The 18,429-nt window shown below is 38.5% G+C and overlaps 2 protein-coding genes across 4 annotated transcripts in view; one reads left to right on the top strand and one right to left on the bottom strand.

Moving 5' to 3' along the window:
* LOC139996066 (uncharacterized) overlaps positions 1–18,429 on the bottom strand; it is a 108,386-nt gene that overhangs the window by 88,222 nt on the left and 1,735 nt on the right. The window lies entirely within an intron of this gene.
* Positions 1,342–18,209, top strand: LOC139996065 (breast cancer anti-estrogen resistance protein 3 homolog). 2 transcript variants are annotated; one of them, XM_072020117.1, is made up of 6 exons: positions 1,342–1,623; positions 8,426–8,648; positions 13,249–13,372; positions 14,293–14,532; positions 14,994–16,461; positions 16,673–18,209. In XM_072020117.1, exons 1-6 carry the CDS (start codon positions 1,581–1,583, stop codon positions 17,002–17,004), a joined length of 2,430 nt encoding a protein of 809 aa, XP_071876218.1. In that variant the 5' UTR covers positions 1,342–1,580; the 3' UTR covers positions 17,005–18,209. The 2 variants fall into 2 exon arrangements, with proteins under 2 accessions (XP_071876218.1, XP_071876217.1); XM_072020116.1 differs by lacking the exon at positions 1,342–1,623 and adding an exon at positions 6,544–7,701.

Raw genomic sequence — 18,429 nt, 5'->3', positions numbered from 1 at the left:
TTCCTCGCAGACTATTCTTTCACGTGTGATAAACTGCCATATATTTTTTTGAACACGTAAATGGATATATGCACTCGAATATCTGGGATTTTGTAACTACAGTTTTATTTACAAAGGTTTAGTTTCTGTATAAAGCAGTTGCTCATATTTCAACAGAATCGTTGTACAGCTTTTTGCTATCTTCGTTGATCACTCAATTCAATCTCGTTTGTCTCTCCAGTCATAGTTAATTATTTCGCGTTAAAACGATTCGTAGTATTCAGTTTATTAAGTTCCCTAGAGTTACAACTTCTTATTCCACGGAAAAAATATGTAGTTCAAGATTTTATTTTCTATTTTTACGTGTGATTTCATTTTTATTGCAAAACAGATTATATTATATATTTATACATATATACACATACCTTCAAGGACTGGAATCTAACTAAAATTCATTTGTCTCTATTATTGATATTTAATTTCATAACTATAGAAGTTTCTATTTAAAGAAACTATCCAGTTAACAGGTTAATATAAGCCTTGTCTAATTATAGTGAACTACATTGTTCAGAAAATAGGCCAACAGAAAAGGAAACTCCTACACTTGCCGATCATCTAACACTTCCTTGATCATTTCTACTCTAATTTCCTTCTCCACTCCATTTCCAATCTAATTACCATTCAACCCGCATAACTCAACCCCTTCAAAGTCTCTCGAAACGCCTGTTCCCCGTTTCCGCTCATCAAAAATCCTCATCTTTGCTTTTCAAGTCTCCATCAAACAAACCAAAGTAAAATAGCTATACTGGCTACTGGGAAGATAATTCAAACTGAACACGAGAAACAAATTGTTCGTGTACAAAATCATCCTAAAACCCATATAGACATATGGCATATAATCACAACTAACTGGGTCTATTCTAACATAAAAATATTACGAAGATTTCAAGATTCGGAAGCTTGACAAAATATATGCAACGCGCCATAGTATAACGCTAATATATAACATAATACTTATAGTTAAGCTATGCCTACAGTTAAATTAGGTAGAAAGTCTCTTAAAAGAACTGATCGTAAATATACAGATCTCCCTGAGAAGATAAACTGCTTCGCCTTCCATCCAAGCCCTTCCATCGATTACCCAATCTGTCTACGATAGTCTAGTCGCGTTTATTAATCAGTCAGAATAAAACCGACTCGTGTGCTCATCCTATCTCATTAAACGACTCTGCTCCCCTCTCTTCCTCTACGTTCTCTTGTTACTCTGTCTCGTTTTGTCAAACGTTTGCTCGTTCAAACGAACGAGGAACTCCATCCTCTTCCAGGCTAGGCCTGCGCTCCCTCTCTCCACGAGCTGACATTCTCTTGGCGGCGGCGCTCGTTGGCTGTGTGTCGACCGACGACGATCGGAGCCAACTTCTGTGACCATCGAGGTTTCGTCCCCTCGTGTTCCGTTTCGTGGCCGGTCAGTCAGTCAGCTCGGTATCGCATTATGCTACGGTCGCAACAACGGTCGCATCCTAACCGTGGCCGAAGCCTCTACACGACGATACCAGGAATCGGTGCAACGTGAGATCCGATGGTATGCGTCCACCCGGAAAATGGGGAAAACCGCCAGCAAACTAAAGTCCCGCAGAAGCCAGAGTCAGTGTCACATTCTACATTTTCTAATCTTTTTCCTTCTGTTCCGTTGATTTCATTTTTGCAGCAATTTTTGTATTCGAAGCAGTGCTTTGTTCTTCGGCATTGAAATTTCTTTCTTCAAATCACGTGCACGTTAGTCGTGCTATACGATGTGTAAAGTCATTCGTGTTTAGTCAATTTACCGTCCTGTTTGTTTCATTTCTGAAACGATTTCCCTCGTTTCTCTGCGTCGATGAGTTTTTGAAATCAAAATGTGGACATTGTTTATACAATACAAAGTTCATGCAGGTAAAGGTACCATTTGCAAGTTATAGTGGAAGATTTTCAACGTGTTTTGAACGTGGATGAACAAATTTTTGAGTTATTAAGCAACTGTATTAGTTGTTATTCAAGTGTGTGCTTTTTTCTCTTTTTTTTTTTTTTTTTTTTGAAGGATTTGAAGGAGATTGATGATAGTGTTTTATGCGTATGCGGGAGTGGTTTGTTCGATCGAACAGTGAAAGGAGAGTGATGAGTCGCCGCGATTCAGGGAGCACGTGCTCAATGATGGACGGTCGAGGTTGATATCGGTGAGAGATCTCGTGGTCAAGCGTAAAACGACCACGTGAAGTTACGTTTGTACATATTTAACAACGTTTGTACCACTGAATTTTTAATTCTTCTTTTAACTTATAATTTAGTCGAACTTATTAATTTTATTAAAAAATCAAGGACCTAAGGTTTGAATAATAGTCTAATTAACGTAATGATTAAAAGATCCTCTGATCTATAGAATACAATAAGCAATTAGTTAACTTTCTCCACAGAATATTATCCTCAGAATATGTGTACAGACTAATTCCTTTTCAATTTCTCACAAGAGTCTTCGTACACCCTGTAAAAACGCTATTTGTAGCGCAAAAATGTGTAAAAATAATATATATCTAACTTTTCTACATTATAGAAAGTAGGTATAATTCTTATACGAATATGTAGACAGAATAGGGAGACAAAAATATTTGTACATCTTAGTATTTTGAACTACAGGTTATGCTAATACTTTGTCAGAAGTGTTTTTGTCCTTAATACGAGTCTCAATCTTTTTAACATAAATATGCTAACTTTGACAGCAAATTTTGATGTCATTTTATCGACATAAAAATCTCCTTTTTGCGTATACAGAAACTTACATGAAAGACTATGTGTATTAAAAAATATCCTTTAATCCTGTCTAGAAGAAATGAGCACCGTGTTGCGTGATTACACCAACATTATTAGTAAAATTTTCCAAGTCGTAAGTTAACGGTATTGATCAAATTTCTTGCAAATGTCAGTTCATTAATATAACTGTGATTAATAAATTATCGTACAAGGGAATCCAGGACGCTTTTGCTTCGAACATTAATTCAGTTATGCAACAGCTGGGACGAAAAATCGTTGGCCAAACAAACGAAACGAAACATCGCGATAAGTCACCTGGCATATCAGCGGTTTATCGCGGAGCTTCGCCTACGCAACGATCGCTTCGCGGGCTGTCGCGTTGTAAGTAAATACACGTGTAGAGAATCACGTTGGAGTTTTATTTGAAAATCGAAACTGGTACGAAGTATGCTAAACGTGGGATGTAGGTCGCACGGTAGTTCCTTCTTGCGCGGGCTGCGGCTGATAAACGCAACTTGCACCGACCAAACGTCGAGATAAACGCGTGTCTTTAAGGACATTTAAGCGCGCGAAACGTGTAAACGGAGCACACGGGGGCAATCAGACGTTAAATAGTGGACTTGCTCGACATTTTTCGAGAACTCGACCAATCAGATCGACTCGACCAACGCACTAAATTTTAAATTATATACTTTCGGAAACTTTCTTCTACATTTTTTGGAGTATGTTGCATCGAAGTTGTGGATTGGAATGTAATTTAAAATTTTGAAACCTCGCGATTTTTCTACGCGACGATCGAAACTCTCGGCGACTCATTCGTCCCTGTCAGCTGTGTATAAACTGAGTCCGATTGTAATTCCCGTCGCGAGGTAAACGCGCATATAATTACGTAGCTACGAAGGAAACGGGGGAATCTCCACGCACGTTTTACGCACGTGAATAAAACTTGTTTTTTACAGTACGCGCAAAGAATCAGCCGTATCGAACACTCGGTTTTCGATGACAAAGAAAAGCGCGCGTGTTCTTTCAACCGAGCTGATATAACTAGCGTATAACGGAATTTCTTTTAACAAAGTTCTCCAAAATTTGTCTGTATTTAAATTCAAAGACCCGTTTAAATGCACAGACGAAAAATCGAAATATTCATGAAAGTATGAGCGACAAGCTTTAAACGATTTCGCGAGTAACTGGCTGTAAAAATGTATCACGTATGAAAAGAGAAATATTCTTGTTGATATCGTATACGGTACATTTGACAGTACGCAGATTTTGCAAATTTCGAACTCTCGTCGCCAATGAAACATTTATGAAGCTGCAGCAACAGGTGAATCAGTGTCATTCAGTCAATTTACTGATCAAGTTAAATATGATATATGTATATTAAACTTCCATGAAACACTTAATATTATTCATTTCTATAATATTCTCTCTTTTCACAGGTGTAAATCCAATAAGAATAAAAAGTGACAAGTTTATCGAAATTTATTCAATCAATTGAATTGTAATTATCCGATTAATTATTGTAAATATCACTCAAATGTAGAAACAAAGAGTAATGAGTTTATTCAAATTAAATCAAATCTGAAATATCCAGAAAAAGATTACCTCGATGTTCGACACATCGGCAAAAATCCAAGCAAAAAATAAATCTATTTAAATCAAGCATCAAGCATAAAATCGGCAAAAATATTCCCGTAGTTTGTTCATTTCGTTCGTGCTCGGTAAGGCTACCTAAACGCGGCTTTTTCGGTCGATAATGGTTCTCCAAACGTTGCATAGTTATCTCGATAAGCGGTTGGCTTATCAGTGTCGCCAGGTATGATGTCGGCGAGCAAACGAGCGAGCGAATAAGCGGGCGGCGCAAAACACACCTGCATTCCAGCGGCTGTGTTTTTCGAACACGGTCAACCTCGATCTTCTCTTTTTTCCTCGACTGTCCAGGCTCTTTTTTTTCCTCGAATGTCCTAGGCTCTCCTGGCGGCTCGAGAACTCCCATCACGGTTACCCTCCGTTTTTCTTCCTCAAGTACACCGTGAAATTTTCAGGGAGACTTAAAACTTCACTGGTGGCCAGAGAAAATGTGTAGAATAGGGTAGAGAGTTTGTGCCAGTCGAGAGAATAGTGAAAGCGTAAATGTAATGTTTAGAATAGCTTTTATGGTCTTCCACGAAAGTCTTCGTTCTGTAAAATCCTATGGAAAGGCTATTTTCATGCTAAGTCGTATGCTCGTGTAATATTACGCGTCGTATCTTCGTGTTCGTTTATTAACACATGAAGCAACAATAATTGTTTTATAGCAAAACGCACTACTTTATGAGAATATTCGAAAGAAGAAAAAGATTATGTTTGTGCAGTCTTGTTATTTCTTAGAGAGATATATAGCTCGTGACAATATTTTATGAGAATTTATACCTTTAAAGCGAAGCTGTTAATTGGCATAAAACACGCAAACTTTGCTGCGAAAGATGTGCAATTTTATTTAATAAAGATAATCTTATAAAGGGTACGAATACTTTTGCAGTTTTCTTTACGATATTTAAGTTAGGAAATATAGTTAAAAGAAAAGGATCGAAGAGAAAAAAAGATGAAGTTTGATCTCTTTTATAGCTGAAAAAGACACGAATAGTTTGTCAATAAGAGTAAAAAAAATGGCGCGTTGAAAGATTCTCCTCTTCTTTTGTGATTGATTTTTTTACGAATTATGGATAAGAGTACATTAAGGTTGATTATGCAGATCTACCGATTGAAAGGAAACGATAAACGTGCATATTCTTGCAATGAATGGACCATTGTCCCCGTCGGCGTTGATCTATCGCTGACATTTCGAGCCCGAAGAATTTTTAGTCACGTCTCCTCTTATCACGATCGAATGATGCATGTCTGTTACTATGAAATTTAACGATTCGTCAATTTATTTTATTACGCGAAATCCTACTATTTCGTATACAAACATTGGAATTTTTATATTAAACGTCGGATAGTCGTTTCAACAGCTCATGCATACATAAATGAATGAATATTTACGATGAAATCATCTGTGTTGCAAATCAGCAAAAAATGACAGAGATAAAAATATTTAAAAATGCTTAGGAAATGTATTTCTTCATCCTCGTTTCAAAACTCTTCGCAATAGTTTCGAATGTGTATACGGTTAAACGTTTTAACGCAAAACTTCCATCTCATCAAAATTAAAGATAACATTCGTAGTCGATGGTAGGCAGTAAAAATATTTTTCAAATATGTCAAGTTGATGCGTATGAAAATATTGTTTCTGTGACCTTTGAATTTGATGAACCAATATTACTCATCAAAATTTTATTCTGCTTCAACAAATATGCACCAGTTTAATAACGAAAGAAGAAACTGGTCGCAAAATCTTCTATATGTATCTCAGTCTACTGGTCCTTCCCACGAGCGAAGGAAACTTTGTTACGTGCAGCTGGTGCTCGAACCGTGTTCCTGAAAATAGAGCGGAACGGTTGTTTGGAAATGCTCTGAAACAGGTACACTTTCGTGGCGAAGAACGCATTCCGAGTCACGCAAATGCCGTACAATTCGCTACTCAGCACTCTTTCTCTTTTTCTTTTAAATCGTCCAATGTAACGGAAAACGAAAAAACGAAGACGGGGAGAAGCATCTTTGCTTGTCTAGAAATACCCGGCGAAAAATCGCGAAGTTTAACGGGGGAACATGGTCTCGTATCCGCGACTGGAAAGGCTCGAGAACAGGTTTATATCCGCGCGTGTGAAGGCGAGCGAAGATAAACGAATCGAAGCGAAAGTGAGCCGAACACTTCAGTTTCTGACCAACTGTTCTAAGGATCCACGTATGATCCGCTTGTCAGATGTGGGTATCAGTGAATAAAAACGTAATATCTCGCGTGTATCGTGTATAAAACGATTTGCAAATCCGAATCATTAAATCGATGATGAACAATCGAGGAAGATTCCACGACTTCGATAACGAGCGCGGTTGTTCCGTGGCTGCACCTGCGATCGTGTTCTCCGTGAACACGATGCAGTGATCCGGTCAGAATTCCAGAGAAGGACGAGCCCAGTTGTGCTGAGCAACATTTTTCGAAAGTGATACTGATCCTAACATACGTTTCATTTATGATTGAAACGAAACGAGACATTTTTTGACTTTTGGGGTTAATGAACGACAGGTGGATCGATCATAGTGTAAAATGTAAAGTGAATGGTTTGATTTGAAGTGGGATTGAGATTAGAGGAGGGGTAGTATAGTGAAAAGTGCATATGCAGTGGAGGATGTAGTCTATGCAAGGGAGAGATGAGACTTTGATTTCAATCATATAAAGATAGAAGGAATGGTAATACCAATCGCGAGAGCAGGTGCAAGAAGCTCCTATCTCGACAAATAAAACCGAGATCAGAGTCAGGAAACTCATTAAAACATCTCAAAAGCATCTTTCGCAACAGGACTCGTTAAAGTGCTCATATTCATACATACTTTCCTATATCTTTTTTTCTGTATCAATTACAATAAAAAATTCAATTCCACGAAGATTTAAGAAAATAGCAGTTACCTAATAAAGAAATGCCTAGATAACATTCCGTGATAGGACGACTGCGGTCATAGCCTGCCTTGTTGAGAGGCGAAAGAGAAGCCCCGATAAAGACATTAACTGCACCGATCGTTTGTATACGAAACCCGATGAAACCATTTGACGTAATCGCGATGGAGGGGCGTTGGCATCTCTGTTCGCGATAGCAAATCGCGAGCGAGTGGTTTTAAACGCTTTCATTCGCCCAAGTGATTTGCACACTGACCACACGGCCAATGTTATTGATTACAAATAAATAACAAACAAAAGTGAGTGACATAAACGTGAGCTGAAAAGATTCGTCCACGAGTAAGTGGCACGGACAGCGATGATCGTAAGCGACAAGGATCGCGCGCGGAAAAGTACCGGCATGCGTGAGTATTAGAGACGAAGGATTTGAACTTCGGATTAACAAGTTTTTCTTATGATTACCTATGTATCGGCAAATGCATGAGCAATTTGTCGTTCGTACGATCGATGAGTTAGAAATTTCTTTGCATAGAGATCTTTACGAGTTCTCGATGAAAAACAAAGCGATTCGATTTGCTCTCTATAAGGAACGAGCTAATTTGTATTCTTGATGGAATGATAGATTATAATGAGACTAGGTACAGCGAGCAAATGAGAACGTTATGAAATATGAATCACTAAGGAATGTGTAATAAATGTTAGCGCGAGTTGAAAGTGATGTTTCTTTCGTCGAGGTTGATTGTTCTTTTTTTCGAGTCACTAAGCTTTGTAAGGGAAAGTATAGCAAATGACTTGGCTCGATAATTTGACAGAATTGGTTTTCTAATAGTAATAGGTTTACTGAAATGCAAGACAAGATTCGGCGAAATAGCTTGTTCTTCATATCGAAGCTATAAAGTTCTTCTATAAAGATGTATAGTTCTATAATCTTCTTTCTTCTTGATATTGATATGTGATATATGATAATTTAATTAAAACGTGTATACATTAATAACATTTTATCCAGAATCACTTTGAAATGAATTTAAAGATTCCAATTTTTTCGGATGATTCTCGATGAAAGTTAAGAGTTTGTTTATTTCTGAAAACTCAATTGCATGTAATAACACACTTTTCGATAACCTTCAGGCATAGCATGGAGCTTCCGGTTTCCATCTATGGGCACCTTACAAAACCTAGGCGCCAGTGGCCGTCGTCGAAAGAGAAACGGCATATCATCTTCAACCTCTTGTAAGGAACTCCATCAGAAGCGACACACGATCCACCTACAGCCGGAAGCAATTATTCATAAGGAGCCATCATTCATTGTGACACCACCGTCGCCGGAAGATCCGACCGAGGAGAACAGAAGGTAACTCGAGTGGTGTGTTAACTAACCATAAACTAAACACTGTTCGATAAAACGACTACTTGAAATCAATGTTATGTACATACACGCTCATGTATGGCTTAATTTAAATTAAAATTCCAGGTTATTTCGTAAATTGTTCAATTTAGTTGAATTTTATGGATACGTTTATATTAATTACCCAATTCTAAATCTTTAATAATCCATAATTTCGAAGAGTAATATCTTCAAGTTTATCAATCTACGTCTCATAGATCTTTAGATTCCTTCTAATTCATAACATTATACCGATTTATGCGTGTTTAACACGTTAAATGCCACGCCAGTTTTACAATGTTTGGCCATGGCGCCACGATGAATTTTTTTATTATGCGATACATATAATGTTGAAATATTACCTACAAGAGATACGTTACGGTGTGTAATCATCATTAATGAATTTATCTCACTGAGGTCACCGGTGACCCCCATGGCGCTGTAGTGCAATTTCGCTCGATTTACTTGTCTTTCACGATTATCAATTATCTCATATTGTTTCTTCGGATTGCTAAATAATTGTTCTATGTTGTTACGTCCCGGGTCATACTTATTCGGACCTGCGATAATCCTAAGGAACCGTCACAAGATTTAGCATTTTTTACTTTACCGTCAAGGCCCTTAAATGACATCAAACATCTTTCAAGTCGAAACATTCCTTAGGCTTATTATTCATCAAGGTAAAACATGGAAAAAGCGGGCTTTTCCCATGTTCAACAGCCATTGATGGGGGGGCACACATAATAGATCTATATTTCATGTACAAATAAAACTATTTTTATATGTTTTATATTGCATTAATTTCGTCACATTATTGTAGTAACGATGGTAATAATAACAAATTTATGACGATTGACATTTGTTCAAATTATATATTTCTAATAATCTTGGTGCGCCGGTCACCGGTGACCCCCATGGTATTCAACGTGTTAACGATAACCAACATTGAAAATGTGTACTTTCAACGCAACTAATCTCCTAAGTTTCAAGTTTCACATATATTCATAGGTTAAAATAACATGGGTTCGAAGAACCCTAGAAAGACCCTCGAAGGACTTTTCAAAGGGATTCGAGTCGAAATTCTCGTGTTATAAGTTATGAATTAGCCTGTTGGAGGTACACCGAGGATACCGGTACGGGAGCATAATAGAGCCGGCAGGTCCTGAACCGGTTTTCCTCGATCTTTGCCTCTCAAAGTGATGTCCTCCCTCGGCCGGTTGGACACGGGAATCCCATAGCGGAAAGACAGCACAATGGGGGAAACTATAAACGTTCCAGCGATACTTGTAGCTGTTTCGTAATCCCTTCGGACATCTGTGCGACAGCACATCGACCGATTCTTGTCCCGTTCATGTCGAGATTTATCTGAATATTGCATCGTTGAAAACTATAAGAACTGGCATTTCGATCGTTAATGACTTCATAGCTTGACCGATATGAATTTCAATAAGTTAAACGCAGCGTTAAATCGAGCGTGGTTAACGGAGTGTAAAGTGACGTTGGAAATTGATTCATTTTACGCTATGTTGAGCAGGGATTGAGTATGATGATGCTAATGATCGGTATAATTAAGGTACGGTAGCGCCTTCATGTTGCAGGGAAGTCGTAAAATCGGTCAAGCGACGAAGTTATGATAGAGCATGCCGATGAACGAATTGACCGAAACTTGAGTAAATTGCAAAATCTCGTCATAAATCATTATTTCGTCGCGTTAAATTTAGTTCAAATAAACGTACGTAAGTTCATAGGTATCATCCTGTGCTCTTTACACTGACCTTTTTTCATTACTGAAAACCTCTTTTGCGGTAACTTTGCGTTACTTGCTACTTCTTTTTTAATCCTTTTTCTTCCCTACTTTGCTTTTCTTATTTCTTTCTTTTTTAAATTCTTTACGCCGCTTTGTTTATTACCACGATAGAACGTTCAGACGTCAGAGCTTATACATTTTCACATAATCATTCTTCCATAAGACACAAAGATTTTTATCCGAATAATTCCTACAGATTCACAGAAAATAATTCGCTCGAACTAAGAAGTTCATCTAGTCGACTAACTTACGAAAATTACTGGTGGTTTCAATGAACGAGTACTTTCATAGATCTTCTGCAAGTTTCTATGAGCATGATGGGGAGGATTACGGATAAAACTAGGAGCAATGTTATACAAAACGATGCGCATGCGTGCACTTTCGCGCGAATCGCTGATAACACGGGTAAAATTCTGTCGCGTTGACATTACAGCTAGGGACGATAAGAAACGCTGCATACTTCTGCGAAACGTATCCCTCTCGTCTACGTATAATTCCAGTTGAAAATTGTTTTCGTCACGCAATCAGTTGCAGTTCGAAACGGTAGACTGTTAGACTCAAAATGTAACAACTAACGCGTACGAAACAGTAGAAAAGAAATAAAATTCTATAAGTTACCCGAGATAAATTTTTATATATGATTCTTAATCTTCGTATTTTGACTATAATTTTTGATAAAAAATTAGATATAATATCGATAAGCTGTTATCTTAAAATTTAATGCCCGATAATAGTAAAATTCTATAAAGAATTTAGAAAGATAAGAAAAAAAAACTGGCAAAAATCATCCTTGAGTGATCGATTGATCGATTGACCTTGATGTTATGTATTTATGATAAAAAAGACAAGATTTTTAAATAAACGCGTGTGTGCTATGTTTCGCGCATGCTACGTTTATAAGTTTATACAGATGCTTCAGTCCTTATCGCGAAAAGAATAAGAAGAAAAAAGAATACTATCAAGCAGTACGCTATACGCAATTTTTTCAATCGCACAATACAATCACGCGTCGGATGATATCAAACGCGTATAAAGCAAATCGCGATAATTTAATTCGAGAAAAAAAAGATGTTAAAAAAACCATAGCTCGATATCTATGTAGAATATTCAATAGAAATAGATCTAACAGATATAATATTTGTATCCATACAAAAGGCGGTGTCCACATGTTGCACCGCGTGTAACCAAATAATCTCGTATATTTAGAAGATATTGGGGCGCTGGGTTAAATTTGTTTTTTTATTCGTAAGCAGGGTGACGTAGAAAAATATGCATCGCTGTCGCTACAAGTGGAATCATCGTTTGTTACTGTTTACCAAGAAATATTCTCCTACTCTTAAATCAGACAGATCTATAACCCCATAAATATTACTGGCGTAATCATTTTAATTTACTAACAATTCTTATTCTTAATTTCATTAATTAATAGTCACACTGACTATTATCAAACGGATCTGATACTGTCGTAGACCTGAGACAGTACTCTCGCGGCCTTACATCGATCACCGAACGATGCACCGCCTTTCCAAGCTCGGTACGAACGAAACAAATGCACAGATGCGTTTTATTACACTTATCGAGCGCCCCTATTTCACGCAGGCGCGCCAGACCCCCATATGCAACACCCTCTTCCTGAACAGATCAATAACTTTCGCGTGTATCAACCAGGCCTAACGTGGTATCTCGATAACATTGAATTTCTCAATTGAAATCAACGAAACCCTGGAAAATCGGGCGAATATCTCGCGCTCGAGTTCATCGATCGAACGACCGGTGTCAACTCGAATGTTGAAAGGCACTCGAGAACGGAGAAAACGCAGGCGTGGGTGAGAATGCGATGAGACACCATGGGTACGCAGTAACGTACTTAGCATATTAAAAATGCAATAAAACGCATCATCTTAATAAATCATTCGATCGTCGTATACCATAATCGAATACCATTTTTGCTTTGGCTATTTCTAAGAGATAACTGTCCATTATTTAGAACCGTTGACAGTTTTCTAATCTGAAGAAGTCAAGATTAATTTACAGTAAATTTGAATAGATATATCTAAGTAGATCCGAGTTTATTTGAAGTGATTGTTAAGTTAATTATAAAATTTTATTGCTCGGCCATGTAAATGCTGTCTTTACTCATTTTCATAGCTGAAATATAACGTATGTAACGTGCAATTAACGAAATTCTATGTATACAGGAAAATAATGAATTCTAATTTGAATAAAACAAGTTTCCAACGAATTTAATTAACGAATAATAAAAGCACAATAATAGTACGTTAATCCACAAGGTTTCAAAGATCGCAGAAGAAAACAAGAAAAGGATGAATTTTAATGGGTTTCCAGTCAAACGAGATCGCAGCATCTATAGAGAAGGAAGAGAAATATTTTCCTTGGCTAGAACGACGGCCGAGTCGAATTCGTCTCCACGTCGTTCTAATAATATCTCACGGGGCGCCCCTCTGATCCTCCAAAAATACGGCCCTGCTCCCGTCGTGGCTTTCCACGCACATAGTTCAGTGGGGTGCGCGCGCTCGGCCCGAGAGCCGTGTGGCCAAACCCTATCTGTCTTTACGATTTCTCGCGGCTTCAAAAGAAAATTCTTTGCGCGCGATCACATTCGTAGAACGCACCGTGTGTTCTTTCACCTTCGACGAGCGGGAAGGTTAAAAGAAACAAGTTGAAAGGAAAAAGGGTTGGCGAGATGCACCCAGGCGAAATGTGAACGATCCACGGTGTAAAGTTGCTTTTTCGACGCAGGTCGTCGGAGGTAAAGGTCGAGGAGGCGGAGGAGGAGGTGGCGAACAGAAGGGAGGACTGCGACGCGTGCGAATCCACTGCGAAAAGGGTTGACAACAGTAACGACTATTCCAATCTACCAATGGTAAGTGTGTCATTTCTTATAGGAAACGTTTCAGATTCGAAGAATTCGGTGGGAAAAGCGTGGAATCTGTGATAATGGGCGTTAATAGACGGAAAAGTTGTTGATACGCGAGACTGTTCGTTCGTTCAGTGACACCACTCCCCAGCGAGATATAGATTTGTGAAAATTTTTAATAATTCTTCGATACCGATGACGAGTTTTATGCCTAATTTATATTTTTATACGCCAGTCGTGTTTACATAAAAGTAGTAAGTTTGTAGTATTGAACAAAATAATCACGTAGTGGATATGTTATGTTGAACAGAGATTTGTTTAGAATATTTTTAGAAATGATCAAATTGACGAAGCTCGATCTTGTTCGAGGTATGATAATGGAAAGCGATAGACTCATCGAAGAAATTTGATGATCGATTCGTTGACGCTTCTGACTAGATGATTCAACTTTCACGCGTGACACTCTACTCCAAACCGTTGATAAGTTGTACGCATGAACGCTAACTTCGTTGATCCCTTTATGGAGCGCGTACTCAAGGCTATTCTTGTTAAGCCAATCTTACGGGCTCGTACTGTCCAGACATTTCTTCGTTGATCGTGGCTATATGTAGCTTATCTTATGCGAAAAGTCGTTTGATACAATGGTAAAAATGCTCGTATGCCCACGCTGTACCAAATTAAAATACTAGTATAAGGTAAAGAAATTACTCGTTTAAAAATTATGAAAAAAGTAAGAAGCAAATGCTTAGGATCATTTATACAAACGTTAAACTATATAAAAAATAAAATCTTCAGGTCGTTAATATTGAAAAATGCTAATTCCACGGGTCTTCTTGAATTTCTAATGCTTCAAAAATGCTGTAGTGTCCCAAACTATGTTCGAGAACTTCTCATTTAAAATTCACATTCTCGCTTATCCGATTTAGGATCCACCCGAGGAGTCGACTCGAAAACTTCTGGAGCGAGAACTTCGACTTCTGGATCCCAGAGATTTAAGATCGCACGCTTGGTATCATGGTAGTACTCTTCGAGGTGGTCGAAAGGGCGCTGAAGCGGAAGTACCGAACGACGGTGACTTCCTGGTCCGGGATTGTGCCTCCCAGCCCGGAAACTACGTCCTTACGGTCCGATGGAAAGGCCAACCCCTTCATTTCGTCATCAACAGGGTGAGTTTTTCTTAAGACTATCGCATTCTTTATGTAATCTTTCCTTCCAAACAGTAAAAGCAAAAACTTTTGGATAAAAATGTAACAAATCCTTTAAATTTCAATTTTTGTTTTGCAAACTTCTTCAAGCAAGCCTTCTGTAATTTCTTATTAATTAACGTTCCGACATAATCGGCCGTTTCTTTAATCAATATTCTGATAATCAAGTTTCTACTGTATTTAAAACCAAAGATTTCTAAATTCGAAAAGGGAAGCCCATAGATGTTTATAGACTTACAGATTTATTTATTTACACATTAGCTTTATTCACTTTTCCGTCCTTTATCTGTGAATATAATAAGAGAACTTCACGTTTTGATAATAGAATTTTTACTGTACTTTTCTCATCACTATCAATAGACTAATCGTATCAAGAAATTAAATGATCACTATCGATAAACTAAACGCCTCTATACTAACAGGTAGTAATTCAGCCAGAGACAGTCTACGAAAGGGCCCAATACCAGTTCGAGGACGAAGCGTTTGACACGGTAGCCGATCTGATAACTTTCTACGTGGGCAGCGGCCGTCCGATAAGTCAAGCGAGTGGCGCTCGCATAATCACCCCAAAACCAAGATGCGTTCCTCTAACCTGCGTAGCAGGACCAACGAACAGCCAACACTGTTCTAGCCCTTCCTCCTCGTCCCTATCGACCGGATCTCCGCCTCGCCTACCTCGAAAACAACAACGAAGTCACTCTCTAACCGCTCAACATCATCCATCTGATCAACACGATAATCGTCAAACGTCGAATCAACAAGCAGCACCCCATGGACCGGTCCAATCGAGCACTCTACCGCGAGTTCCACCTATTCAGAACCAACCACCATCGTGTTCCTTATCTCTGGGTCGTCAAAAGATCACCAGGGTGATTTCCGACCCGGCTCTCCAACAACAGCAACAGCCAACTCTTCAACCATCAAGTTTGAATCATCAAAATTCACACGGTACCGCTCCGCCAAAGCCACCAAGGCTGCCATACGCCCCTAATCACCAGCATCACGCTCATCACCATCATCATCATCACCATCACCATCATCAAGGCTACCAAGCGTCAGGAAGCGACAGCGGAAACGGATCTGGAGACAGTGAGTTCGAAACGAACAATTCAGGCGGCGCTAGTAATCCGTCTTCCTCCGCTCCTATCAAAGGAGTCGTGATTAGAAGTCATTATAATACCAGTAACGATGGTACCAATGGGAATAATGGCAACGAGTATGAATTATCCGCAGAAGAGCAGCTAGTTGTGGCTGCACCATCTTTAGAAATCACGACAGCTTTGGATATAGAAGGATTTACGACTCTGTTATTGCCAGCTGGCGAGCATAGACCTCTAGATCCTACAGCTTTAAGAGGAGTGTCTGGAATGTTGCACGACTCGGCACCAAGAGTCTTGGCGTCTCATCTAACGAAGATCGACCTTGAATTGGCTCTTCAACCTGGCTCTGGGAATAGAAATGGGCTGAGTGGTATCGAATTAGCCACTCTGCCGCATGGTCGACAAGCCAGGATGGATTTGATCGAAAGATCCGAGTGTCTGAAGCTTGTGGTGGCAGTGACCGTGCTGGCTGGAGCCACCGCCATCGAAAGAGCAGCTACGATCAGCAAGTGGATCAAAGTCGCCATAGATACGAAGACAGCTCTGGGGAATTTGTATGGATTCTGTGGCGTGATGCTTGGTCTGTGTTTGCCTCAGATACAGAGGTTGGCGAACACGTGGCATTTGTTGAGACAGAAACATACCGACGAAGCTTTTAGTTTTGAAGCGAAGCTCAGGCCTACGCTTCGTGCTATGAACGAGTGCACGAACCCACAGGCACCGAATACTACGCTTCCACATCTGTTGCCCATCGCTTTACTCGGTGAACGAGGTCCTGAAGATATTCTTGGTGCGTTGAGTAAAGTTTCTCTTGCTTTAGTGATAGATCTTCGATTCAAATTTAACTTGACACTGAATCCTCGAAAATTTCGTTTATAAAAATTAATTTTTATTAGTTTGAATTTTATTATAGGAAGAATATATTTTTGCTAGTATTGGTCATCTAAACTAAAATTTAACATCGGATGCGTAATAAAATTTGAATCGTATCCTTTTTTTAGGGACCGTAGCTCCATCAGGTTTAGCAGCGGCAATTCTATCGCCTTGGGAGAATTCAGCCCCAGACTGTGGCCTTTCCATCGTTTGGTCTCACTTGGAATCAGCTCGAAAAATGGCAGAGAATCTCCCATTATTCCGTAGAAACGCGGAGATCGTTCTCGAGGGCTCGAGAAGCGACGAATTACTATCCGACGCGTTTCGAACGGAATTTCATATAAAATTCCTGTGGGGAAGCCGAGGAGCCACCGTAGCACCGGAAGAGAGGCATTTAAAATTCACGCAAGTGTTGGACGCGATGTTCGACAAGTGTTCATCGACGGAAGTGGCGGCCTAAACGCGATCAAAGAAGAATATTATAAATAGAAGTTCGATTTATCTTGACGTTACTCGACGTTTTTAAATGAACTTTTTTCTCGCGAGAACGAGACAAGCATAAGAAACAAGGGACCCGAACATATTTGCGTTCGACTTGCGTTCTAGGTGTAAATTATGATTCTGTAATTATGTAATTAAGTGATTGTAATTAATTGTACTTTCGTAGGGTTTAGTATTTTATTTGAAAAGATCCACGATTGTGTGGTCGAATGTGCTGTTAGTCGACTATGCCTTAGAACTTTTTGAAACGTATGATAAGGTAGGATTATTTGAATCGGTAGAATATTTCGATGAAATTAAACGATTCATCTTATAACTTATTAAATTCAGTTGTGAACAATTTTTCCGCGATCGACATTTTAAGATAGACCGCTTGATTCGTTGTTAGTAGCCTAATGAACAACGAAATTATATGATATACATTGACGCTTGATCATAGTCTTCGAGAAGGAATAAGTTTTACTCATCAAAAGGTGAGAAGTTTGTTTAATTAACGTAAATATTACTTAATTGTAATCGTCATAGTAATTCAGTAGCGCATATATAATACTTTATTTTTGTAAATAATTTTATTATTCGTTTTATTAGTTCTTGTATAATATCTTCTCGCTGATTCAAATAATCATAGCTTATCCTGCCATATCCGTTATCGAGCCGTTTCCTCGCGATTCTCGCAATTTTTTTCAATTGTTTCTTCAAACGAGAAGCGCAAATCGTAATTGTAACTCGTGGAACATGATTTTTCCATCGCGGCGAATGACATTTTTTTGTAAGAGAAGAAATAAGAAACAACGAAATAATAAGTGTTTTGCGATAATAATTCGCCGCGATGGTGGAATTGTATCTCTAAGGAACAAAAAAATCAAAAGCACATAGCATTAACGTGACTTGGACGTATAGTATATCGCAGATGTAATGATAAAACGTGTCGTATTTAGCGCAATAACGATTCCCGAGAATGTTTAACGATCCTTTTATTATTAACAGGAAAACCGTATTTAACGTCGAAAGAAATATGAGCGACGAGAGATATGATAATCAAATCGAGTTGAACTTGTGTACTTAACGCTCTAACCGATCCTATTATTACTCGACCGATTATACGTTGTAAATGTTGTTCACGTTTGTTCACATTTAATAATATATACGGAGAATGAAAATCAATTTCGCCTTTCAATTCACCCCCTTTCCCCTCCCGTCGACTTTTGATATATCTTCTACTAAGATATTATAATATTCATATGTGAAGTGTGAAACTGAAATTAAAACTTTCTCTTTATTTTGCACAAAATACGAGAAGAAGATTATTTTTACCTAAGCATAGAGATTCAAATACACATCACGCTTCATAAATATTCAAAAATGTTTGTAAAATATAAAAAAT

The sequence above is a fragment of the Bombus fervidus genome, chromosome 17, assembly GCF_041682495.2.
Source record: "Bombus fervidus isolate BK054 chromosome 17, iyBomFerv1, whole genome shotgun sequence".
Classification (NCBI taxonomy): Eukaryota; Metazoa; Arthropoda; class Insecta; order Hymenoptera; family Apidae; genus Bombus; species Bombus fervidus.
Note: the sequence above shows the minus strand (reverse complement) of the source record. Positions and strands in the feature narration are given on the sequence as shown.